At 50.7% G+C, this 26,869-nt stretch overlaps 1 protein-coding gene across 7 annotated transcripts; it reads left to right on the forward strand.

The window, feature by feature from the left end:
• Window positions 1-26,720, forward strand: ZNF629 (zinc finger protein 629). Of its 7 annotated transcripts, XM_045047799.1 has the most exons (5): window positions 1-136; window positions 15,178-15,372; window positions 16,350-16,525; window positions 20,594-20,701; window positions 20,857-26,720. In XM_045047799.1, the coding sequence occupies exons 4-5, from the start codon at window positions 20,629-20,631 to the stop codon at window positions 23,388-23,390; spliced, it is 2,607 nt and encodes an 868-aa protein (XP_044903734.1). In that variant the 5' UTR covers window positions 1-136; window positions 15,178-15,372; window positions 16,350-16,525; window positions 20,594-20,628; the 3' UTR covers window positions 23,391-26,720. The 7 variants fall into 7 exon arrangements, with proteins under 7 accessions (XP_044903734.1, XP_023102652.1, XP_011288836.1 ...); XM_023246884.2 differs by lacking the exons at window positions 15,178-15,372; window positions 16,350-16,525 and having other exon boundaries at window positions 20-136; XM_011290534.4 differs by lacking the exons at window positions 1-136; window positions 15,178-15,372; window positions 16,350-16,525 and adding an exon at window positions 17,800-17,997.
• Window positions 26,721-26,869: the final 149 nt, after the last annotated feature.

The raw sequence follows: 26,869 nt of genomic DNA on the forward strand, positions 1-26,869 counted from the left end.
CAGAATCAGAATCAGGTTGGGTTTCACTCACAAGGTCACATGGATACAGCTGGGTCCTAGACGTAGCTTCGGCTGAATCCTGAGCAGAGCCACCAGGTCGAGGGGTCTGTGAAGTGCTCCTGGCTTTCAGGACTGAGTAAGGGCTCTGCTCTCTGTTCTCTGGGGCTGCCTCTCCACTCCTCTGCGTCACTCAGGGTTGGGGGAGTGGGGGTGCTGCTTCCAGACATAGGACTGGACTGAAACTCGGTATCTACTGCTTCTCTGGGGCACTTCCTTATGGCATGTATATCCTCAGATATTACCAAATGCCTGCTATGTGCCAGGCAGTGTGCTAGCTGCCAGGGCAGTGCAAAGATGGATACGATTTGGACCCCTCCCTCAAAGATCTTATAACCCAAGGGGATAATACATGTGTGACTATGCCACTTACCCAGCTGGTAACTATTTCTTGATCACCTACCATGTGTATGTTGTATAACAGGCCCAGAGCGCGGCCTCCAGACATGCTGATGAGATGCATGGGTAGATGGAGCTGGTTACTTGGCTGGTTGTCAGGAAATGTTCCACACAGCAGGAGATCTGGCCAAGGATTTGCTGAATGGAATTTACTAATGGAGAGGGTGTGCGAAGACATGGTCCTCAGGTTCATTTGAGAGGACTTGAGGTCATTAGTCTGGCTGTATGTGAGGGTTCTCGAGTGGAAAGTTCAAATGGCTATAGGGTCCAAGAAAGAAAAGGAAATGCATGGAGGCTGGGTGCTTACTCTTCTGTTGTCTTTACACGTGAACGCCTCTTGACTTATGATCCATTTGTGCACTTTTGATAGAGACACAAGAACCCATTACAGGAAAAACAATGCAAGCATGGCAGCTGGTACTCGGGCTCAGAGACAGAGCGTACTTGGGGGTGGAGAGTGAAGCCCAGGGGAACAGTCCTATCTGAAAGGGGAACCCACTTCTCAGTCTGAATCACTTGCTTAGTCTAAGAACATAAGCCAACTGTTTCCAGCTCTGCCGACGCATCAAAAGCTAGAAATCTGGTTGTTACTGTTTTTTAAATGAAATTTCCCAGTTTTAAGGTAAATAGCAACTCGAATTTTGGAAAGAAATTGCCCACCAGTTGAAATACGCTTTCAAATTGTAACTACCAGTCTGTAACTTCTAGTCCGGGAACCAAGAGAGAGATCAGGTTAGAAGGATGGGCTGAAGCCAAGTTTTAAGTGGCCTTGAATGCTGCGCTAAAGCGTTTTGATTTGAGCTTACAGACGGTTTTAGTTTTTGACCAAGAAAGTTCTTGGAACAGGGGCGTGGCTTGATGCAAGACCTTGGGGACCGGTGGGGTGTAGAGTGACCTATGAAATAAGAAGGAAGCATTCTGGATGTAAGGTGACTGCAATAAGGCGGGTTTGCGACAATGAAGTTGAAAGATGGTGGCAGTGGGACTGGAAGGACAGAATGGACAATAAAAAGATGAAGTCCAAAAGGAGAGGATGCGGGCAGCGGAGGGGAGTGGCAGGAGAAAAGACGGCTCCAATGTGACCCACGTCTGCCTGCAGAAAGGGAAGGGCGGGCCAGGTCGGGCGCAGCTTGCTGAGATTACAGAAACCAGCCCGACGCTCCGCTCCACCGCGGAAGGGTCGGGAGCGCAAGGCCTAACCAGCACCGCGCAGTGCCGCTCCGCTCCGGGCCCGTCGAGCGCCTGGAACAAGCCTGTTTATGAAACAGGCCGTACAAGCGAGTCGCCTACGAAACGGGGATGATGCCTCCGGCTTCTCCGGGCGGCTGTGGGGATTGTGGAGAAGGCGGACGGGCCGGCACTCGGGAGGGGCGGAATGAGCGGGTGCTTTCTTACCCCGGGCTCTGCAAGGTTCGAGGTCCCTCGGGGGACCAAGCTGCCGGCCCTTCCAGGAGAACCGCCCGCCCGCCTCGTGCCTCCCCCGACCGGCCACCCGGCGGCCGCGTTCAGAACCGCCTCCTCCCCTCCCGGCCCGGTGCGCCCCTGGGCTTGCGGCATCCGGCCCTCCCCGGCCCAGCGCGCGCGGCGCTCCTTTCCGGAACTCGCGGGGCAGGAGCGCCGGTCGGGGGTCCCCGCCCCGCCCTCTCCGCCCCGAGGCCCCCGCCGAGCGCCGCGACCCCGGAGCCGGCCTGTGGGATTCCCGGAGTCCGGCCGCGGCCGGAAGTGCGCTTTCCTCCCGCCCCCCGGCGGGGCCGCTCTAGCAGCCCCGGGCGCCGGCGTCTCAGTGGGAATAACCCCTTCGGCCCCAGCCGGCCAAAGCCGCGTCTGGCGGTATCCGTCCCCTTCTCCCTGCGAAGCGCTCAGTTGTCTTGTGTTCTCCCCGACAACGGTTGGAGGATTCTCGTGCCCCTATCAAGAGGACAGCGCCCAGCTCGCTGGGTTCATGTGCCCTGGGCGAAGGTGCTGAGCCACCTCGGACAGGTTATTAAACCTCTCTGAGCCTCGGCTTTCCTATCTGTAAAAAAGCACCGTAACTACCTCAAGGGTTTGCTGTAAGGATTCAGTGAACATGTAAACGACCTAGGAGAGGGCCATTCGCATAATAAGTGCTCAGTAAATGCTAGTTGTCATTGTTTCGATTTTTACTGCTACCTTTGGAAAACGGACAGGTATTAAGAGGGTCAGTTTTGTGGCATGAGAATGAAGAACATGATAGAAATGATACTAAGAGCTACTATTTATTGAGGGCCTTCTTTGTGCTAGGTTCCTTATACACCTATCTCTATAGCCTTAGGGCAATTCTGTGAAAGCAGTACTATTATTCCCATTTTATGGATGAAATTAGGAAATGGGTGGATGTCAGCGTCACATTTGAACTCAAGGCCCTTCTGACTCCAGAGTGCATGCCTTTCTTCTCCACACTGCAGCTCTGATTTTGGAAACATTTTCTGGGAATTCTGAACTAAACCATCAAAGCCAATAGTGCTGTCAGACATGGATGTCCCATTAGTCCAGATTTGAGGAGGCTGTGCAAAACCACCTAACTCCTGCAACAGGCTGAAAATAATGAACAGTGCTGGGGTGCCTGAGTGCCTCAGTTGGTTGAGCATCTGACTTCGGCTCAGGTCATAATCTTGCAGTCCATGAATTCAAGCCCCGCGTCGGGCTGTGGGCTGACAGCTCGGAGCCTGGAGCCTGCTTCAAATTCTGTGTCTCCCTCTCTCTCTGCCCCTCCCCTGCTCATGCTCTGTCTCTCTCACTCTCAAAAATGAATAAATGTTTCAAAAAATAAAAAATAATAATAATGAACAGTGCTGCCCCAGTATAGACGCTATCCTTGCTTAAAGAAAAGGATCTTGTGACCTTCCAAAGAAGCAAGTTGCAGGCATCCAAAGAAAGGCACTGAGTGTATGTACAAATTTCTTTAAATTTAATTCACTTTTTTATATTTTTAGTCATCTCTACACCCAACTTGGGGCTTGAACTCACAATCCCAAGATCAGGAGTTGCATGCTCTTCCGACTGAGCCAATCAAGTGCCCCTATTTGTTTAAGGATAAAACAAAACCATGTTTTCAGGCGCAAAAACAATTACCAAAGAGCCCAACCTTTGACACAACCTGTGGAAACCTCAGTGGCCGGTCAGACTGGCCATTTCTTCCTGCTTCCACTCTCAGGGTCCCTCTGGGCAGTTTCTACTGGGCTCCAGCATTTGGTACTAAAGGTCTTTTGAGTTGGTGGAACCCTGGAGAATACAGTCAGGCTGTCCTTGTCTTTCATTCCCTAGGGATTTAGCAACTCTGACAGTCATGCAGGAAGGCAGCCCGGGGTGGGGGGGGGGGAGGGGTGCAGGCATGGAAGCTCTGAGGAAAAGGGCTGGCCGGCCACGGGAGACGAGGAACCAGAGAGTTTCTCACCTCCAGGCCCTTGGTCACGCTGCTCCCTCTACCCGGTTTAAGCTTTGAGCGGGCAGGACATTGTACATCTTGTATTCTGCACCCTAGAAATGCCAAGAAAGCTTCGAGTTTTCCCAGAGTCATTCTGCAAGTTAGTGGTTTAGTCACAACAGGGCACCGGGTGTCTCACACAACAAACCCAAGGGCGGAATGTGGAGTATGGGGCCACCCTGGTCTGATGACCATACACGCTTCCTCCAGTCTTACAACACAGGGTAGATGATTTCTAATCAGATTTCTTTTATGTTTTTCTTTTTCACTTCTTTTTATATTTAAAAAAATTTTTTTTTGAGAGAGAGAGACAGAGCACGATTTGGGGAGGGGCAGAGAAACAGAGACAGAGTGGGAGACACAGAATCCAAACTAGGCTCCCAGGCTCCAAGCTGTCAGCACAGAGCCCAACACGCGGCTCGCACTCATGAACCATGAGATCATGACCTGAGCCGAAGTCGATGCTTAATCAACTGAGCCACCCAGGCGCCTCAACTTCTTTTTGTATTCTGAAAAAAAAATCATATGGTATAAAAAGACAAAAAGGAAAACAGGCTGTCCTCCTGCCTCTGCTTGTCCCCAGCCCCTACCATCATCCCCTGAGCACTGTGACCAGTTTCTTGTGCGTCTTTCTAAAGATAGTCTATGCATATGCAAGTGTCTCCTTTTAGAAAAACACAAATATGGGGCGCCTGGGTGGTTCCGCTAAGCATCTGACACTTGGTCTTGGCCTCTTGATCTTGGCTCGGGTCATGATCTCAGGGTTCATGGACTCGAGCCCAGCATCAGGCTCTGCACTGGCAGTGCAGAGCCTGCTTGGGATTCTATCTCTCTCTCTCTGTCTCTCTCTGTCCCTTCCCCACTCACACTGTCTCTGTCTCTTTCAAACTAAATAAATATACGTAACAAAAATCACAAAAATGACAACACGTTGTAGTCACTTGCTTTCCCCCCTGCTTCTTTCATATAACAACGTATCTTGGAGAATGTCTCATGTCAGTTTGTACATATCTGCTTCATTTTTTTCCCCCACAGCTGCTGAGTATTTCGTTATATAGATATGCCATAATTTATTTAGTCAACTTCCCTGTTAGTGGACATGTAGGTTATGTTCAGTCTTTTGTGATGGAAACAACACTTTGCTGAATATCACTGTGCACACCATGCCTGTAGGATCTAGAAGCAGACTTGTCAGGTCAAAGGGTGTACGCATTCTGAATTTTGATCAGGGTTGCCAAATTTGCCTTTTCCCAAAGAAGCAGTGCAGATATATGCTCTTACTAATAATGTTTGAGAGTGCCTCTTTCTTCCACATAGTCCATAAAAAAACTATATTTGCAAGCCTCTTAGGTTAAAAATAGTATTTCATGGTTGTTTGTATTTGCATTATGAGATTTCTTTTGTAACAAACACTGGTAAGAGGGAATTGAAACCTACCACTGGAGGTGTAAAAATTTTTTAAAGTTTATTTATTTATTTTGATAGAGCGAGTAGAGGAGGGACAGAGAAAGAGGGAGAGAGAGAGAGAGAATCCCCAAGCAGGCTCCACACTGTCAGCACAGAGCCCAATGTGGGGTTCAAACTCACAAACCATGAGATCGTTACTTGAGCCAAAGTTGGACACTTAATTGACTGAGCGACCCAGGTGCCCTGGAGGTGTAAAATTTTTGAAAAGCACCGTGCACCTTGAATTAATCCTCATCTCCTGATCTGACTTGGAGAAGGAAAAAGAAAATTTGCCAATGAATGCTTTAAGCCACGTGACCCATTGGAGAAAAGACACAAAATCTGGAGACAAATGAAGTCTTAGTTTTCAAAACAAGAGAAACATACTAATAATACAAGCCAAAGCAGAAAACTTGATGTTTAACTCAACGGGAATCTTAAATCACACCATTAAACAGATGATTGGTAAGGTGCGGGGAAGAATAAGGGTCTGGAGTCCTAAGGACTGCATTAAATCACAGCTCTTACTAGCAGGGTGACCATGGGCAAGTTATTTCACGTATCTCTGAACTTCTACTTCATCAGCATAAAGTCAAGGCAGAAATAGCCATTGGCGGAGTTATTGTAAAAAGTTTAAAATAACTCACATCAAATGCTTGACTCAAAAGATATTCATTAAAATGGAAGGAAGAAGGTCAAATCCAAGCCCTATGGGGTTACAGGCCCTAGACCCCTGAGCAAAAGGAAGATCACCTGGACACAGAACAGCTGGAAGCAAGCAGAGCTTGATCGCCCCTGTAAAAAGCAGTCTTGTCCAAACCTAGTGGTCAGATCTCAAGGGTGAAAAACCAAACGACAAAACCTCCACGTATTATTCCCCTTATGATAATGTGAAACAGAGCCATCTTCTTGCCAGTTGTGTATTTCTAGAGCCACAGGGTTTCATTCTTTGTGAATGCCTGCTGGAGCTGGCTAGGAGAAGATAATATTGTGTATCTACCAACCCCCTAAAGCCAAAAGATACATGTTGTAGGTAATCCCTTTACTGGGATTGCTTAAAGTGGGATGTGTGATTTGTAGCCGTGCCTTTAATTTTTTTAATGTTTATTCTTTTTTTGGGGGGGGGGGTAGAGACAGAGCAGGATCGGGGGAGGGGAGAGAGAGAGGGAGACATAGAATCTGAAGCAGGCTCCAGGCTCTGAACTGTCAGCACAGAGCCGGACTCGGGGCTGGAACTTACAAACTGCGAGATCATGACCTGAGCCACCCAGGCGCCCCGTTAACAGTGGCTTTAAAAGCTGGATTGGCTGGATTTATGAACTTAGCACAGCCATGAAATATCTCCTACACCACTGGGGCTTGGTTTCCCCATCTGTCTCTGTGTCGGACTGGATTCAGAATTAGGGGATGGGGTTGAAGACGTGGTCCTCCGCATCGCAAAATGTCATTTTGATGAGGACTCACAGAACTTTCTCCTTAGCCTCACATGGACTATGTACCCATATGCTTGGATCTCTAGAAAACTCAGCAAATCTGTAACACTTGTAGCAATAGCCTTATGTCATGTGTTTTCTTACCCACCTGGATTCATGTCATCATTCTCTCCTTTATACTCCCTTTAGCTTTTTTTGTTTGTTTGTTTTTTGTCTTGTTAATGACATTTACTACTTCCGCTACTATCAGTGATCATAGCCAATGTTGAGCAGCTGTGAGTCTTTTTTTTTTTAAGTTTTTTTTTTTTTTAAGGTTTTTGTTCTGTTTTTGAGAGAGAGAGAGTGCAGGAGGGGCAGAGTGAGAAGGAGAGAGACAGAATCCCAAGCAGACTCCTCATTGCCAGTATGGAGCCTGAGGGGGAGCTCGAACTCACAAACCATGAGATCATGACCTGAGCCAAATTCAAGAGTCAGAGACTTAACCAACTGACTGAGCCATCCAGGCACCCCAGGGGCTGTGAGTCTTACTAGATGCCAGGCACCTGTCATAGAATATGTGGCTATCTATAAATGCCTCAGGTCCTTTTCAAAACCAAGCAAGGTATAAATAAAGAAATAAACAGAGTCCCTCATCTCCTTTATGGTAGCCACTTAAAGATGTCTTTTTAAATTTGAATTAATTAAACTGGGTTTCACGCCCCACATGGAGCCCAACACAGGCTTGAAGTTATGACCCTGAGATCAGGACCTGAGTTGTGATCAAATCTCAGATGCTTAAGGGCGCCTGGGAGGCTGGGTTGGTTAAGTGACTCTTGATACTGGCTTAGGTCATGATCTCACTGGTGATGGGATCGATCTCCATGTGGGATTAAGACCCACGTTGGGCTCTGTGCTGACAGCGTGGAGTCTGCTTGGGATTCTCTCTCCCTCTCTCTCTCAAAATAAATAAATATAAACTAAAAAAAAAAAAAAAAATCACCCAGGTGCCCCAAAGGTATCTTTTTAATATCTGAGGCCGTATATATTAGAGAAAGGCTGTCCGTCTTTGACTTCATGGTCCTCTTTATGGACCTTTATTTGTAAATGAACAGATCTACAAAGCAAAACAAAACCTCTTAGTAATCAGAAGCCATTAGTCAAGTGTTAACAACTTTACAAAACTCACACCCTAAGAGCCTGTGAGGAAAGCAGGGAAGGCTAGAAGGCCACAGAGAACTGCAGTCCCAGAATAGTCTTGCCTCCTTTACACAGTGAAAACAAGAATAGGGACTGAGTGCTCCCTCATGCCAGGCCCTGGTCTAAGACTTGTCATGTGTTAATGCGTTAATCCTCACACCCACCTATTATGTAGGAATTGTTTTCTATGGTTATAAGGTTACTAGGTTCACAGATGAAGGAAATTTTCTAGATTTCATTTATATGGATTTCAGCAAGGCATGGAATCAAATCTCTCCTCACATCCTTGAGACAAGATAGATAGAGGCTGGAAATCCTGCATTTGGAGTCACAACTAATTACAAGATTATGGACCACCAAAGCCAGGGAAATGCTCATAGATTTGACCCACTGTTTCTTTTTCTGGGACTGTCTTTTAAGAAAATGATCGAAATTTCAGAGATATACTCTCAGAGATGTTCACCAAATTTTATTTGTATGAGCAAAAACTAAAGGCAGTGTAAATATTCAACAACAGGGCAATGACTCAGAAAAATATGGTGTATCTAGCAGGAATCATACAAACAGCCATTAAATTTTTTTTAAAATTTTTGAACGTTTATTCATTTTTGAGAGACAGAGAGAGACAGAGCGTGAGAGGGGGAGGGACAGAGAGAGAGAGGGACACAGAATCTGAGAATTTGAAGCAGGCTCCTGGCAGGCTCTGATCTGTCAGCACAGAGCCCGACACGGGGCCCAAACTCATAGACTGTGAGATCATGACCTGAGCCGAAGTCAGATGCTTAACCGACTAAGCCGCCCAGGCACCCCTAGACAGCCATTAAAATTTTGGCTGGGAAGACATTAAAGCACCAAAAACATAGAACTAAGTTTTTTAAAAAAGCTTAGAAAAAAAATGTAGGAAGGAAATACAGCAAGGGGCAAAAATAATTGAACTGGGAGCAGATGAAAAATGAGTAATTTCGCTTTTTAATATGTTCATCAGTATGGTTATGTTATTTTTTATTTTATTATTTTTTTAAAAGTAGGCTCCTTGCCCAATGTGAAGCTCGAACTCATGACACTGAGATCAAGAGTTGCATGCTCTACTGACTGAGCCAGCCAGGCACCCCTAGTTATATTATTTTTGTTAAAATGTTTTATTTAATGTTTATTCCTTTTTGAGAGAGAGAAAGAGAGACAGAGCATGAGCAGGGAAGGGGCAGAGAGAGAGGGAGACACAGAATCCGAAGCAGGCTCCAGGTTCTGAGCTGTCAGCACAGAGCCTGATGCGGGGCTCGAACCCAAGAACCATGAGATCATGACCTGAACCAAAGTCAGACGCTCAACCGACTGAGCCACCCAGGTGCCCCTATATTATTTTTCTAGTACAAAAAAAAAAAAAAGTATCTAAGCCAAAGGTGAAAGCTAAAGCTAACTACTGGGGGAAAAAACGAACAGTCAGTATGTACACACACTTCATTCAATCTTCACACTCTTTGGAGCGGTCATTTCCCTATTTTACAGCTGAGGAAACAGAGATTCAGAGAAGGTCCGGTGATTAGAACAAGGTCTCACAGTTGAATGTGGCAGAAACAAGAATTGAAACAAAGTCTGACTGGCTTTCCAGTTCCTCGGCTTTCACTACCAGGGTTCTCACCATATAGGACAGCTGCCAATCTATGGTACCTTCGGGTGATTTACGGACGGGTGCCCCCTTGGGACAGACGGACTGCTGAAATTTTCCTTCTCTGGGCAGGCAGCCTCTACAACATGGCCTTTGGCTTTTGGATGAAGCCAGGGTTGAAATGCGATCATACCTGTCCCCGGCCGGCGCCTTTGTGTACAACATAACCTGTACCAGCGCCCGGGCAGCACGCAAGGTGGTGCCCAGGTGCTGGGACAGCCCCGGGAGAAAGGTGGCCCTCCCTGTTCTCCTTCAGGCCCTTTGATTCCACCCAGGGGAGAGTCTCATCTTGGTGCTAGGCCTTTATCCCCTCTCAGCTCTCTCTGTGCCTCCGACTCTGGCACTTTCTCACATACACACAAAAGGAACCCCTTAGGGGCATCAGTTAAGTCTCTGACTTTGGCTCAGGTCATGATCCCGCAGTTTGTGAGTCCGAGCCCCACACCCGGCTCTGTGCTGACAGAGCCTCGACCCTGCTTTGGTTCTGTGTCTCCCTCTCTCTCTCTGCCCCTCCCCCCCTCAAAAATAAATAAACCTTACAAAATAAAACAGAAACAATGCAAAAACTGAGTCCCTTAGACCCAGAGTCTTCACCTAATTATGCAACAATATATCAATGGTATTTATTAACATAATTTAATATTGATTGAATTTTGTACTGTAAAATTAACATAACATTTATAATTTCAGCCATTTTGAGGTATACAATTCAGTGACATCTAGTACATTTACACTGATGTGCAACCATCACCTCTATCTAGTTCCAGAACATTCTCATCACCGCAAAGGAAATATTGTACCCATTAAGGTGCCACTCCCCAATCCTCCTTACCCCCACTCCTGGCAACCATTCATCTGCTTTGTGTCTCCATGGATTCGCCTGTTGTGGATACTTCATAGAAACGGAATCATAAAATACGCAGCCTTGTGTATCTAGTTCCTTTCACTTAGCATAATGTTTTCAAGATTCTTCCGTGTTGTAGGACATATCAGTAATTTATTCCTTTGTATGGCTTAATTCATTGTTGTATGAATAGACACCACATTTTGTTTATCTGTTGGACATTTGGGTTGTTTCCACTTTTTGGCTATTATGAATAGTGTTGCTATGAGCATTTGTATATAAGTTTTGATGTGGACCTATGTTTTCATTTCTCTTGGGTACAGACGTGGAATTGCTGATAGTTCTATGTGTAACTTTTTGCGGACCACTAAATTGTTTTCCACAGTGGCTGTGCCATTTTCCGTTCCCACTGGCAGTATATGAGGGTTCAATTGCTCCACCTCCTCACCAACACCGGTTACTCTCAGGTTTCTAGAAAATATTATTATTATAACTGTTCTTGTGGGTGCGAAGTAGGATCTCATTGTGGTTTTGATTTGCATTTCCCTCATAGCCAGTGATGTTGAGCATCTGTTCATGTGCTTGTTGGCCATCTGTTGATCTTCTCTGGAGAATGTGCAAGTTCTTTGCCCATTTTTTAATTGAGTTGTTTGTCTTTATTGTTGAGTTGTTACAGTTCTTTATATATGCTGGATATAAGTCCCTTATCAGATATATGGTTTGCTAACGTTTCCTCTCCCATTCTGTTGTTGTCTTCACTTTCTTGATAGTTTCCTTTAATGTACAATATGTTTAAATTTTGATGAAATCCAATTTACCTATTTTTTCTTTTGTTGCTTGTATTTTTGGTGTCATATCAAGAAACCATTGTCAAATCCAAAGTCATGAAGATTTACCCCTAAGTTTTCTTCTAAAAGTTTTCCAGTGTTAGGTCTTTGAACCATCTGGAGTTACTTTTGCATTGCATTCATTTTTACACTTACGATTTATAAGGAGCAATTTCCTATTCATCACACTGACACTGAGTTTCCTTCTCAGATATTTTTCTTTCAGTGAAGGAAAATGCACTGAACAGAGGAAAAATATCAAATAAATAACAGTGCAGGGGGTACCCGGATGTGGCCAAGATGGCGGGTAAAACATAGGAATCCCTGCAGTCAGATTGTGACAAAAGGTGAGGGAGGTTCTCTAGGAGACACTGTAGTTCAGGAAGGAAGGGGTAGGATTTAGCTGGATTTTGAAGAAGGGAAGCCCCAGACCCGGAGTCAGAAAATCCAAGACCTACAGATCCCAAGTTCTCACAGTTGCTCTGTGACTGGAACATGTTAACTGACCTGTCTGAAGTCCGACTGTTCCCTTATGAGTAAAAAAAAAAAAAAAAAGGGTGAGAATAACTGCCTTGTATCAAGAGAAACAAATTCTTTAATGTGAATGAGAGTATACGTTATAAAACAGTCAATGGGGGTGGATATCAGGGCCGAGACTCACGTTGGCTGGCATTTGAACAGGACCCTGATGACAGGTGAGACTTGCCCGTGTGGAGAGAGAAGGGGAAGCATTCTAGAGAAGGCTGAGGTGGAGCCTATGACCCAGTGTGTTGGTGGGATCATATTAGAGGGCTCTGAGAAAGGAGGCAGAAAGGCTGGTTTCAGATGGGACCCAACGCTCTGGGGGTTTGGGGCTTCATTTTTCCAGCCACAAGTCTAGGTTCCCTAGAGTGTGGCAATGGTGGAATCAGGCTTCAAGTGTTTGAGAGCTTACTGATTTAAGTGTTGTAACCTTGTGTGACAATATAATCCTCTCCTCCATCTGTCTTCAATCTCCTTTCCCATGCTTAGGCTACAGCAGAGCATCTGTTCCAAGGGTGCTGGAGACCTCTCTGGAAGGTTAGCCCACGTGTCACATATGGGTAGGAAATCCTTTGAATTTGATTTAACGTGACTTGGATCAGGACAAACCTGAAAAGGAAATCAACGTGTTGTTTTAACCCCACGATCTCCATTCCAACCTTATACTCAATATTTACCGTTTAAAAAGTGATTTTGAGGGGGGTCTGGCTGGCTCAGTCAAAAGAGTGTGCAACTCTTGATCTCAGGGTCAAGCCCCATGTTGGGTATAGAGATTACTTAAAATAAACAAATAAATAAACTTAAAAAAATAAAAATGCATCCTTAAACAAAATAATATATATTCTGCAAGAATTATAATTATAGGGGCGCCTGGGTGGCGCAGTCGGTTAAGTGTCCGATTTCAGCCAGGTCACGATCTCGCGGTCCGTGAGTTCGAGCCCCGCGTCAGGCTCTGGGCTGATGGCTCGGAGCCTGGAGCCTGTTTCCGATTCTGTGTCTCCCTCTCTCTCTGCCGCTCCCCCGTTCATGCTCTGTCTCTCTCTGTCCCAAAAATAAACGTTGAAAAAAAAATTAAAAAAAAAAGAATTATAATTATAATAAATAAACAAATAAATAGTAAAAAGTGATTTTTAAAAATTGGAAATCATCAAACAGAACCAAGAATCCAAAGGTAAGCCTTCCTCTTACCCCAGATCCTCAGTCCTCCTGCCCAGAAACCACTATCGTTTATAGGCACATATGTATCCTCCCCAAATAGTCAAACATACACAAAAGTATTTCAGAGAGAAATACCCTTACCATTGAGAACATTTGATCTGACGTGTCATTTTGCAGATGATATAACTGAGGTCCAGAATTGTGGTGACTAGAGCTATTTCAGCTCATACCTTCATGCAGATACTTGGTAACAAAATGGTATACATATATTTATGTGCTTTTATTTTTTATTTATTTAAAAAAAATTTTTAAGCAGGACCCATGCCTAACACGGGGCTTGAACTCACAACCCTGAGATCAAGAGTAGCATGCTCTACCGACTGAGCTAGCCAGGTGCCCATATTTACTTTTATTTGTATTTAAATTATATATATCTACATTTACTTACCCAACTATATATGTGGTTTCCTATAGCTTAATCAAAGTTATTGTCAAAATATAAAAATCTATTGGGGCACCTGGGTAGCTCAGTTGGTTAAGCGTCCAACTTTTGCTCAGGTCATGATCTCGAGGTCTGTGGGTTTTGAGCCCCGTGTTGTCTGTGCTCCAGCTCAGAGCCTGGAGCCTGCTTCAGATTCTGTGTCTCCCTCTCTCTCTGCCCCTTCCCCACTCACACTCTGCCTCTCTCTCGCTCTCTCAAAAATAAATAAACATTAAAAAACATAGACAAAAATAAAAATATAAAAGTTCTTAATTTTCAAAAATTAAAAAAAACAAACAAAACCCGCTATTGATCGTGAGGCCGGAGGAGAGGCATTCTGAGGGTGAACAAAGTGATGCTTTTCAGAAGAACCGTGGGGGACCAGGTGGGTGGGAAGAAGCCAGGGGGACAGGAGGCTGGAGAACCTGTCAGAAGTCACTGCGGTAATTCAGGGATGAGAACCAGGGGGTGACAGTGGCTTGGGGCAGGGGGGACAGAAGAAGTGGGCAGAGTCAGCAGGGGTGCCGTATGCCTGAGGACCTACTGAGGAACGGGGTTCACAGGACGGCCCTTCAGGCCTTGGGGAGCAGATGACTAGGTATCGTGTAGAGAAATGGAGCTGGTGAGTCTGGATGACTGTGACGTGGACAGGTCTGGTAGGCAAATGGAGAGAAAGAACAAGCCTGCAATGACAAGAACAGGGCTAGCCACTGACACAAATGATTTCTGGTACTGACCACGTTGAGCTGGAGATTTTTGAGGAAGAGAACGTAAGGGAAGGTCGTGGCTCTGAGCCTTAGGGACACGGTGGTTAGGAGGCACCAGGAGGGTAGGACTTGATGGGAGCAGCCTTAGGGAGCCGCTGTAGGTTCTTGAGCAGAGGATTGACTGATCCTGGCATCTCAGAGGTGGAAGGGATCTCCTAGCTCTGGGACCCTGCTCTTGTTCCACATTTGAGTTCCACACTCCTAAAAAAGCAGCCCCCAGTACACCCTGTGGGCGTGCACATCTCCAGGGAAGAAGCATTTCCTGCTGGCATCTGCTGGAGCCTCCCCTGCCTGTGGTTAGACAGCCGTCCTACTGAGCAGCCTTCTCAGCTCCACACTCTCAGCCTGAGAGTGGCCCCCTCCATACAGCAGATGGTTGGAGCCTCTGCTCAAGGCCCTGGGTCGTCCCAAGTTACACACTCCCTGTGTCTCTCAGGACACAGTTTCCAGGCTCCTGATTCTCCTTCCTGCTGGGCAGAGGGCTGTGTGCTCTGACGAGAAAGAAGGAGGCAGCCCTGGCTAGAGTTGATCACCTCTGAATTCTTGTATCATCTCATTTACCCCTCCCGTCCCTTGGGGAACCAAGGCCCATCTTTCTAAGGAAGAAGCCAAATCCCCAAGAGACAAAGTGAGTTGCCCAAGACCACAATGAGCGGTGAGGACAGAGCAGGGTGGGGACCAGGGTCCGCCTCTAGGACCTCACTACTCTCACAGCAACTTGGACCTTGGGATACAAGGGCGTGCGTTCAGGGGCCATGTGGAAGGCTGCTGAGCCCCGACCGAGAACAACACGGCGGTGGGCTGTCCATGAAAGGCAAAGGGGGGTGGGTATCATCCTCATCTTTCTAGGAGTTCCCCTGCCAGGAGGGTCTCCTTTCGGGCCGCCGTGCCAGCTGCCTGTAAGTAACAGGACAGCATGCTGTCACCTACAGTCAGAGCACCTTTTGCTTTCCTAGGAGCAGGACAAGCAAGCTGTTGCCGGAGGAGGACGGCTTGGACTGACCAGGCGTGCTCTACCCTGCAGATTCCTCTCTTCAGCTCCTGGAGCAAGAGGAGGGAGAGGACAGCAGGGCTGATTGGTTCCAGACACACCTGAGCCACTCGGAGAGTTGTGGTTAGAGGCCATGTGACCCTAGAGTCAGCATGCTTAGGTGTGAAACCAGCTCTGTCCCTCGTAAGCTATGTGCAAGTGATTTCCTCTATCCTTGGGCTGATAATACTGGTTTCATGAGTTGTGAAGTTTCATGGAGCCCTTGGAATAGGTCTGGCGTGCAGTAAATACTCAATGAACGTAACTACTCAGAGGACATCATCCTTGTATTTATTACTCTAAACCTGGCGGACACAGACCAAGGGGTACAGAATCAGTACCTACGGTCAAATGGGTGTTGGAGCATCCACAATGGATGATCATTGATAAACTGAGACCACCTCTCAGCTTCATGGTTGGAGTCACAATAGGAACCACAGGGACTGACAAACTAGAAAGCCAGTGGCCTTGTAAGGAAGGAAGCTACTGCCCAGCCAGTTGCTGTCATGTGAAAATTTGGGTCTTGTGGCCATATCTTTGGATTTTCCAAAGAAGTGGGAAATTTGGATTTGTATATGAAATGTACTGATTTTTAAACTTGTTGGGTTTTTTTTAAGTCGTATTTATTTTGAGAGACAGTGAGAGCAATTGGGGAGGAGCACAGAAAGAGGGAGGGAGAGGAAGGGGAGGGAAGAGAGAGAGAGAGAGAGAGAGAGAGAGAATCCGGAGCAGGCTCCACACCATCAGTGCAGACAGAGACTGACGCAGTGGCTGGAACCCATGAATCGCGAGATCATGACCTGAGCCGAAGTCAAGAGTCGGATGCTCAACCGACTGAGCCACCCAGGTGCCCCTAAAAGTACTAATTTCTAAAAGTGGCAATTAATTTGGTTTAAAAACCGCACACATAACAAAAAGGGTGTAGGCCAATTTAAACTCTTCTGTGAGCCTCCAGGGCACAGCTTTCCCATAAACTTACCGCCCCCCAGGCCAGGTCAGGCTTCTGCAGCCCTTGGAGGGGAGGAGATGGTAGTGACGGTTGGATCTGCCCCGCAAGCCACTCAGATCCCAAATCCTCCTCTTCTGCACCTGTCTCAGAGCAAGGGTGTCTGAACTATGAACGTGATTGTGCGGCCAGAGCCCAGCTTTGCCCAACTTTGCCACATCTGACCCAGAAACAGCTGGAAGAGATGGAAGGATGACCATCCCACGTGTTGTGTGAATTGAGCACCTACTACATGCCTGTCACTGTTCCAGGAGTTGGAGAGACAGCAGTGAGTCCAAGAGGCCAGCCCCTCCCCTGGTGGCACGGACGTTACGGTGCGTGCGCACAGGAGGGAGGCACAAGTACAGACAGACGCAGACATGCAAATATTCCATCAGGGGTGATGCATGCTGTGCTGTGAGAAACAGAGCAGGGAAAGGGAGACCAGGAGGGGCGAAGGCCCTGAGGTGAGAGTGAGGTGTCTGTCAAAGGTGATGGGAGCCAGAGATAAGATGCAGACATGCCTGAACGGAAGGTGCGTGAAGGAGTCAGCGCTGAGAAGTGAGCAGGGGCAGGGCCCAGTGGGGCTCTCTCTCCTGGTGACCACATTCTCTGAACCCACATGTAGGCCCAGAGGAGCTGCCGTCCTCTTTAGCGATTTCTGACATACGGTTTGTTCCTGTGCTCGCTCCCTCACATCCCTGGGCAGATAACCCTGTTCACACCCTCCTGTGAATCTTTTGTGTCTATAACATACACACTATCAAACGTCTTGAGTTCTTGAGGGTGGAAAGCCCGATTCTTGTTCGGCTCTGAGATCTCTCCACCTCTATGCTCCCCACAGTACAAACGTGTGCAAGTGAAATAATGACCGGATCTTAAGCAGGTTACCGCACTTCTCACATCTTAGTTTCTTGTCCTGCAAAATGGGAATAATCATGGACTGTGGTGAGGAGGGAGGAGATGAAGGCTTTAAAACCTGGGAGCCCAGGTAACCTGGGCCTTGGGAGGCCCCTAGTGTTCTCAGGTTTTTAAAGGTCTCTCTAGCTATGAGCTATGAAAGGCCCTCCTTGGTCAGGGAATCCCCGTTGACTTCCCTCCTGCCACCAGGGCAGCTAAGGGGGAAAGAAGCATGCTAGAAATGCCTCCTGGCTGCGCTTGTCCTTTCAGCCCAAATTCTTGTTGCCATGACTTATGATTTCATTTAAGCCATTTTTAGTCTGTAGGATGTTCCCTCCCACACCACAACCCAGGCTCATCTGAGCCCCATCCCTGGGTCTGAGTCCCAACAAAGGCAGGCCCAGGGGACAAGCAGCCACCAAATCCAAGATAGGGCTTTCTGGGAGTGGCTGGCAGAGTCCCTTGGAGATGGAGAGTGGCCAGCAATCTGGAGACCCCCACTGGCCTCTGGGTTCCCCCGAGATTCTCCCGCTAGAGACAGACAGAGGGGCGTCGTCTCGGCCACCTCCCCGCTCCCCGTCCTCTTTTTTTTTTTTTTTTCCCAGGCTGCGGGAGGCGAAGGGTTAAATCCCATAGAGCTGATGCTCTGACTCCAGGCTAGAGGGGCCCGGGAAGCTGGGGTCACTTCCTGCTCCGTCCCAGTCACCCTGAACTGGTCCCCGGGTCCTCAGCCTGGGATCACCCCTTGAGAAGGACCCCAGAGTCCTCGGCGTCCAGCCCGCCCCCCGAGGCAGGGCATTCAAGGGGTTAAGTCCCCTGGGGCTGGATTCTGCCTTCCGGCCTTCCCCAGACCCCAGAGCCGTGAGTTGGGGACGCCTGGGTTCCTGGGGGGTGGCCCGGAGGGCCCGGGACGGCCGCCGGGAACAATGGGGCGCGGGAGGCGGGGGCGCGCGGGCCTGCGCCCCCTCCCCGCCCCGGGCGCCGGTGGGGTGGGGGCCGGGCCGGGGCCGCGAGGGGCCGAGGATTCTGGGAAGAGCGCGAGGGTCTGGCTGTGGGGGAGGGGAGGGAGGGCGTGAGCATTCTGGGAAGAGGGAATTGGGCCGCCGGCGGGCCGGGGCGCCGCGGAGCGCCGGAATCCTGGGGGCCCCGCGGGCAGGGGAGGCCGGGATGTCGGTCTCCGGCCCGGGAGCCGGAACGGGGTCGTGGGTACCGGCCCGAGCAGAAGTCCAGGGTCCGGGCTGGTGCGGGCGTTGGGGTGGGGGGGTGCCGGGGCCAGGGCGGCTGCATTCCCGCAGCTGCCTCCATGTCAGGGTCACCCTGGGCCGCTCTCCGCACCTCTGTGAGGCAGCCTCCTGCTTCTCTCCTTCCCTCCGCAGCTCGGCTGGAGCGGGGTCCAAGGCCGGTGCCCTGGGGTCTGGGCCTGGGTGGGCTCTCAGCACTTCTTGTCTCCCTTGCTGTTCCCACTTTCCTACTCCATGGCGGCCTTGGCTTTAACCCTTTCCCTTCTGCTCTGGACAGCTGAGCTTGAATTTCTCGGGACATTCAAGGTACATGAGCTCTTACCTGTCCTAGGCGAGCACAGCAGGCCTCTTCAGAATAGGCAGCCCCCAGCTCAGCGGAGGCTCCCTGCCTCCACCACTCCAAAGACACTTACAGATGGGGGAGGGGGCATCCTCCTAGCCTACGTTGCTGCAGAGATGAAGAAATTAATTTACTTCCCAAAATCTAACTCCCATCCCTCCTGCTGCTGTTTGGCAGGGTCCGGCTAGCTCCTGCTTCACTTTGGTTGTCTCCCAGCTGCCTCCTCATGAGTCTTTTCCGCGTCTTCTTGCACCACTGCCCCCATACATGCAGTGCCCATCCCACACAGCCACTCACAGCCCCGGGCCTCCCCAGGGACTCTGTTCAGGCTCTAAACATTGTAGGAACCTAGAATTTAGCTCCCGTGGCCTTATGCCCTCATCCTGGAATCCTATCACCCTTTTTGGAGTGACAGCTACCTATGTTTTACCTGGAGGCCACTCTGGACTCCTGTTCCTTTGCTGCCATCCCCTTGCAAATTGACCCTTAAAGGCATTAGGCCACCCAGGTTTTCCAGGGACAGGGGCATCTTATTCATTTCACCTTCATTCATTCAGCAAAACTTAGCAAGCACCTCTTTATGTGTCAGGCACCGTCCTAGGCATGGGATACGGCACCAACAAAACAGAGCAAATGAAATAGAAGAAGGGGTGCCAGGATGGGCGTGATAATGGCAGGCTTCGGTGGGGAGTACTGTTTTGAGATCACAGGTGCAGACTGTCAGGCCTAGTCACTGGATTCAGCAAGTCACAGAAACCTCTTGGTCCTGGGAATTTCTCTATCTCATGGCCAGCAGGTTCTGTCTGAGCTGTCTTCATCACCGTCTCCTGCCAGCAGCCCACATTTATGAGTTTCACGTGACTCCCAAGGTCATCTCCCTCTCGGAGGCCAGGGCAAGCCAGACACAGAACCTTGCATTTCTGGTCTTAGTGCTGCCACTTCCCAGTCTGTGACCTTGGAGAAATCTCCCTGCGTGTTGATTTCCTGATCTGTAAAATGGACAACCTGATTCCTGGGGCCCCTAGCAGGCCTGTGGGGAGGATTGGGAGAGATAACAAGGACACCACAGACACCGTGTCAGCTGCTGGGCACCCTCCACACACCTGTCCCTTCTCCCTTTGCCTTTCCACTTCCCTCTCAAGGTCATTCCTGCTGAAGCCCCATCGCCCCCGATGGCTTTTAACTGCCACCACCGCCCCCCACCCCTCCTCCCCACCCTGGCTGCTCTACCCCTCCCCGGCTGCTTGACCTTCTTTCTGTGTGGATAACAGATAACGGGAAAATGCCCCAGTGCTTTTGGAGAGCCCCTGTCCCCTCAGGGAAATCTGATTGCTTTTTTTTTTTTTTTTAACTCTTCAAGTGTTGTGTTCCAGGCACTGTCAGTTCTCTGGGCTCATAAGGAAAGTTTATTGGTCCCAATTAGCAGCCCCATTAAGGAGGAAAATTAGAGTCTTAATGAGCTTCCTCTGATTAGCAAAATAACAGGTTTCTCAGCCTCTGGGCATCAGAGGGGTTGGGTGAGAGCCTCCTTCCCCTGTGGGTGTCAGATACTTCTCTAGCCCCCAGTCTGGGTTCAAAGGGTTATGGCTGATGAGCTTTTAATTACACTCTTAAACTCACCTACTGGCTTAGTTGTGTGCTGAAGATCTGGAGCAGGAGTTAGGCCTGCAGGGGTAGGGGGCCCACGGTGAGAACTGAGAACGTGAGAACGGATGCCCAGAAAAATGGGGAGGTGGGAAGCTGAAGTTCACACAAGGAGTAATAAGGCCTGGGGGCCGGCAGGTGAAGGAGTGGGGACTTGGGGAGTAAAGAAAAGCAGATGAACTCCATTGTGTGTTCCTCTCTCCACCCCCACCCCCACCCCTGCCCCCACCAGGGTCCCTGGAACACTGGGCAGTCCTGAGCTCTGGGATGGAGCCTGAGGCGGCGCTGTGGGGCCCAGATCTGCAGGGTCCTGAGCAGAGCCCCAACGATGCTCACAGAGGTGAGGGGCACAAGAAGGGACTGCAGTCCTGACAAGACAGCGGCCCCAGTTCAGGGAGGGGCCCAGACTCTGGGGGAAACCCAGGGGAGGGAAGAGAGACCCGACCCCGCGTTCTGAAAGGAGATGGGGGCTGGAGACTCCCTTTCTCTCTGTAGGTGCCGAGAGTGGGAACGAAGAGGAGAGCCCTCAGCAGGAAAGTTCTGGGGAGGAGATCATCCTGGGAGATCCAGCTCAGAGTCCAGAATTCAAGGACCCATCAGAGATGCCCCTGGAGAGACCCTCCCAGGATCCCGCAGTCCCCGGGGACCCCCCGACCCCACCGGGTCACCCCAACCCTTTGGACCACCAGACCCCCCTGGACCCCCCCGCCCCCGAGGTAGTCCCTACCCCGTCTGACTGGACCAAGGCCTGTGAGGCCAGCTGGCAGTGGGGGACTCTGACCACGTGGAACAGCCCCCCGGTGGTCCCGGCCAACGAGCCCAGCCTGCGGGAGCTGGTGCAGGGTCGCCCCTCCGGGGCCGAGAAGCCCTACATCTGCAACGAGTGCGGCAAGAGCTTCAGCCAGTGGTCCAAGCTGCTGCGCCACCAGCGCATCCACACGGGCGAGCGGCCCAACACCTGCTCGGAGTGCGGCAAGAGCTTCACGCAGAGCTCGCACCTGGTGCAGCACCAGCGCACGCACACGGGCGAGAAGCCCTACAAGTGCCCCGACTGCGGCAAGTGCTTCAGCTGGAGCTCCAACCTGGTGCAGCACCAGCGCACGCACACGGGCGAGAAGCCCTACAAGTGCACGGAGTGCGAGAAGGCCTTCACCCAGAGCACCAACCTCATCAAGCACCAGCGCTCGCACACGGGCGAGAAGCCGTACAAGTGCGGCGAGTGCCGGCGGGCCTTCTACCGCAGCTCGGACCTCATTCAGCACCAGGCCACGCACACGGGCGAGAAGCCCTACAAGTGCCCCGAGTGCGGCAAGCGCTTCGGCCAGAACCACAACCTCCTCAAGCACCAGAAGATCCACGCCGGCGAGAAGCCCTACCGCTGCACCGAGTGCGGCAAGAGCTTCATCCAGAGCTCGGAGCTGACCCAGCACCAGCGCACGCACACCGGCGAGAAGCCCTACGAGTGCCTGGAGTGCGGCAAGAGCTTCGGCCACAGCTCCACCCTCATCAAGCACCAGCGGACTCACCTGCGCGAGGACCCCTTCAAGTGCCCGGTGTGCGGCAAGACCTTCACGCTGAGCGCCACGCTGCTGCGGCACCAGCGCACGCACACGGGCGAGCGGCCCTACAAGTGCCCCGAGTGCGGCAAGAGCTTCAGCGTCAGCTCCAACCTCATCAACCACCAGCGCATCCACCGCGGCGAGCGGCCCTACATCTGCGCCGACTGCGGCAAGAGCTTCATCATGAGCTCCACCCTCATCCGCCACCAGCGCATCCACACGGGCGAGAAGCCCTACAAGTGCTCCGACTGCGGCAAGAGCTTCATCCGCAGCTCCCACCTCATCCAGCACCGACGCACGCACACGGGCGAGAAGCCCTACAAGTGCCCCGAGTGCGGCAAGAGCTTCAGCCAGAGCTCCAACCTCATCACCCATGTCCGCACCCACATGGATGAGAACCTGTTCGTGTGCTCCGACTGCGGGAAGGCCTTCCTGGAGGCGCACGAGCTGGAGCAGCATCGGGTGGTTCACGAGAGGGGCAAGACCCCAGCCCGGAGAGCTCAGGGCGACACCCTGCTGGGGTTGGGCGACCCTGCCCTGCTGACGCCACCCCCCGGAGCCAAACCACACAAGTGTCTTGTCTGCGGAAAGGGATTCAACGACGAGGGCATTTTCATGCAGCATCAGCGCATCCATATTGGAGAAAACCCCTACAAAAATTCAGATGGCCTCATCGCACACCCAGCCCCCAAGGCGCCTCAGTTCCGACCCCCCAGGCTCCCTTTCGGAGGGAATTCCTATCCAGGTGCTGCAGAGGGCAGAGCCGAACCCCCAGGACAGCCCTTTAAAATGCCTGAAGGGCAGGAGAGCTTTGGCCAAAGGCTGGGCCTGCTCTCCTCCAAGTCCTACATTTGTTCCCACTGTGGAGAAAGTTTTCTGGATCGGGCTGTGCTCCTCCAACATCAGCTCACCCACGGCAATGAAAAGCCCTTTCTCTTTCCTGATTATAGGATTGGTCTAGGGGAAGGGGCAGGGCCCAGTCCCTTCCTAAGTGGAAAGCCCTTTAAATGCCCTGAATGCAAAAAAAGCTTTGGCCTCAGCTCTGAGCTGCTGCTGCACCAGAAAGTGCATGCAGGTGGAAAACCCCAGAAGAGTCCAGAGCTGGGGAAGAGCTCTTCTGTCCTCCTGGAGCACCTCAGGAGCCCCCTGGGGGCCAGGCCCTACAGCTGCTCAGATTGTGGGGCCTCCTTTCTCGATCGCCTGGCGCTCGTCCGGCACCAGGAGACCCACACCCAGGAAAAGTCCCCCACCCCCGAGGAGCCCCTTCCAGAGCCAGCCACCCTGCCCACAAGCCAGGAAGATGAGGGAGAGGCCCCCACCCCCACAGGGAGCAGCAGCCATGGGGATGGGGAAAACCCTAAGACCCTCTCGGAAGAAAAGCCCTATTTGTGCCCTGAGTGTGGAGACGGCTTCGCAGAAGTCGCGGCCCTCCTCCTCCATAGGAGCTGCCACCCAGGGGTCACCTTGTGAAATGAGTCTGGAAACCAGGGGCCTCTCTCTCCTGAGAGGAACACTGGCTCTCCCCAGAAGTTATGTGGGGAAAGGAGGAAAACCCTATCAGATTGTAGAGAAACGGAGCATAAAGAACCCTGGGTATAAATAGTGCTTTTACATCAGTAATGAGAAACCCTATAAAATTGTCGGTGGGAACCACTTATAAGAGGCAGTAGAGAAAAACTGTTGGGTTAGAAACCCTATAAATATGTAGGAAAAAAAAAAAGCCCTTTAAGTCTGTAGCAGAAAAACCCTATAAACCATAGTGGATAAAAGCCCTATTAATTGTAGGAAGAGGTCCTAATATGTCTCTAGACAACCCTATAAAACTGTTATCAAAATCCTTGTGAAACTATAGGGTCGGGGAAGTGCAGGGAATCCAATGGCATTGACTCGAGAGGAGTGACCCTCAGAAGGTGTAGAAGAGCCTCCCATGAACTTGTTCCACAGTGTTCTCTCCCCCTGGAGTACGGGAGGGAGCCTCTCTCCCCAGAAGAGTTGGACAGTGACACTGAGGAAAATGCTCAGCTGGGGACTAGTGTTGGGGAGAGGCGAAAAATAAGTGATGCGGAGCCCCCAGACCCACAGAGAAGAAACGACCCAAGAAACTAGGAAGAGAAAGACCAGCTCGCCGCATTGGGGGTTCCTTGGGATATGAGGCCAATCTTAGGTGATCGTGTGTTAGAGGAAGAGGCCCGTGGAATTCCTTATCGGGAAGAATCAAAAAATGGGGAAGGAAAAAAGTGATGGCAAGCCTTTTTAAAGGCTGAAATTTGGGGTGCATAGAAACTTTAAGAATACTGGGAAGCCACCGCAAAAATTGGGGGGCAGGAGGGAGATTTCCGTTCGTGCTTTGAGGAAAGCAAACCAAGGTGAAGCTGTGGATGGAACCCAGCCAATTCGGGGCTGCCCAGTCCTCTCTGTTTCCGGGAGCTTGTTAAACTACAAGTGCAAGCAGATCCCAGCTCAGGCCGCCGGGGCTCCCCTCAGCCAGGCAGGATGGGGAACTTCTAGTCTGAGAGGCCTCCGGGGCTGGAGGGTCCCTCCTGCCCACTCTCAGGTCTCACTGTCAGGAGGTTTCTCCTGAAATCTAACTGCCACCAGGTCTCACTTCCTCGAATTCTGTCCTTAGTGGAGAGGGGGAACCGCTGCTAGTCGACCTCCAAAGAATAAAGCCCTTCAGAGACTCAAGGCCTGTGTGTGGTTAAATCCTCCCTAGACGTCTCTCCTCCAAGTCAGGGAGAGTCATGTGTGGGTTCTCTGTGGCAACGAGGGACAGCAAGTCGACGGAATAGAGCGCTCATTACCCAGCAACCTGCTTTTAAACCTCACTTATTCATCTGAGCTGCTCGCGAGGCTGCTGGCGGGATGAGCCAGCCTGCACGTAGTGGTGGGGGTCCAAACACCCTCCCAGACTGGGCCATGGGTCCCTGAAGAGCATACGGAGGCCTGGCCACCTTCCTCCCCCTGGTACTTGGAGCTCTCTGAAGTCGTGACGCCCCGGCCTGATCGTGGTCTTGGATGGGGACAGATCCCACCCACTTGGCTCCTCTCCTCCTCAGCCAGCAACCTTCGGAGGGAAATGGGAGGATGAGAAACACATTCCCTGGCCCGACCCATCTCCTGTCTTCACACACCACACAGTTCCACTCTTTCATTAACGCCGCCAGACCCGCTAATGTGACTGAGTGTGTGTGGCAGGGGAGAGAGACTGCTGCCCTATAAAATGGTTGAGTGAAAACTCTTCAAACATCTGTAACAAGAACCCCACAGCGTCACCCTGGAGACCCTTAAGGAAAGCGAGGACTCTGTCCAGTGCTGGGTCTAAAAGAAGTGCCCACTGACCCACGCTGGTACCACTAACGCACTGTGGTCCTGGAGTCAGAACTGAGATGCCAGGTGAGGGGGCCCTTCAGGAGTCGCATCCCTGGAGAGGGTGACTGGACTCCTCAAAGCTGTGGAAGAGACCTCTAATTCCATTACCCAAAAGCTCAAAAGGTGAAAGCCCTTCACCCTTCATCTCTCCTGCCCCCAAAGGGATGACCTTGAATTCAAAGGATCAAAATCTAGAACACTGCAAGAGGAAAAACCCAGGCCTGCTGGGGAGAAGGAAAAGGCAGGTCTTGGATGATTGTGGGGAGACCCTTATGCCATTTGTGTAAAGCCCCACCCCACCCAAGTGCCAGGTCAGAAAGCACTACTGAGAGGGGAGAAGGAGCCTGCCTGCCGAATCTCTACTGACAGAAGCGTCAACAAAGGGGGTGTCCCTATGAGACTGAGGAAGAGGAGACCATTCTCCAAGTCAAAGATTTTTTGTTAAGATGATAGTAGAAAGAAACTTCAGTTGTAGAGACAAACCCCTTGTAAAGCTAGAAGCAGCGCCCCTCGGAAACAGGTCTGAGGAATCTGTCTCCAGGAGAGTCCTGGAGAGCAGCCTTTGGGGCTCAGGGGCCGGTCCCGGGGGGGAGGGGAGGTGGTCAGTATGGTCAAAGGCCAACTGTAGGCCTATTGAGGACTAGGGTGTAGCACACGTAGTAGGATGCTCGCATGTTGTAGGGATGGGTGAGGGCCAGCGGTCTTGGCTCCGGTACTGAATGGATGACGTGGACACAATTAGGTGGGGTCTGGGGTTTCGTAGCAGGAAAGGGGCAGAATCGGAGACCTCTGGGGGGTGACCTGTTCTCTCTTGCCCACCTCCCCAAACGCCTTTACCCAGGTGCTTCCCTCCCAGAGCGAGCTACATCTTAGGAGGAACTAAGCAGGGAGCTGGCTTGGGGAGGTGGCAGTGTCCAGAGTATCTCTGACCAGAGTAGGCAAAGGTCCAGGGGTCGGTCGTGGCACTTGCCACCAGAACTTAGTCCGGAAGGCGTGGTGTCCCCAAACCCTTCTGTCCAGCTCCACGTAGGCCTGACTTCAGAAGTGCCCTGGGGGAGGAGCCCAACAGACAGGGTCACAGAGTCACTGGTGAAAGCAAGGGGGGGAGAGGGGACATCGATCTGAGCTTAGGGTACAACTTGGAACTGCTATGGCTACGGAGGTCACATGGGAACTCAACAGAAGCAGGCGTGAATCCTGAATGGTGGGGAAACTTGAAACCATCACGACCAAGAGGTGGGATCCCATGACACCCGCTCCTCAGGTGAGCAGCCCCCAGACTCTTTTGCCCCCATTAGGGAAGCCCCACTCACCTGACTTGTCTCCGTGGAGTGAAGAGAGGCCCCACTTTTGAGTGTTGTGTGTCAATAACAGTGTTGTGTCACCGGTGGTCATGTTGATTAGTTGAAGAGAATAAAGGGAATAAGATTTCCCGGGTGTTTTCTGTCTTCCCTTTCGAGCCTGGAAAGAGCTGAAGGAGCCTGTCCTCTCCCAGAGCCCGGGTCCGTTTGTAACCTCAAAAGCTCAGCCCAGCCCAGGCCACCCTTGCACCCTTCATTCAGATGCCCTCAAATCCCTAT

Source organism: Felis catus, chromosome E3 (genome assembly GCF_018350175.1).
Source record: "Felis catus isolate Fca126 chromosome E3, F.catus_Fca126_mat1.0, whole genome shotgun sequence".
NCBI classification, from domain to species: domain Eukaryota; kingdom Metazoa; phylum Chordata; class Mammalia; order Carnivora; family Felidae; genus Felis; species Felis catus.

What these genes read in the sequence shown, in the direction of transcription:
- ZNF629 (XM_045047798.1), top strand. Translation starts at nt 18,304, where the DNA reads ATGTCGGTCTCCGGCCCGGGAGCCGGAACGGGGTCGTGGGTACCGGCC. An exon ending in GGCCCGAGCAGAAGTCCAGG is followed by an intron (nt 18,368 to 20,593) that starts GTCCGGGCTGGT and finishes TGCCCCCACCAG; the next exon opens with GGTCCCTGGAACACTGGGCA. An exon ending in CCCCAACGATGCTCACAGAG is followed by an intron (nt 20,702 to 20,856) that starts GTGAGGGGCACA and finishes TTCTCTCTGTAG; the next exon opens with GTGCCGAGAGTGGGAACGAA.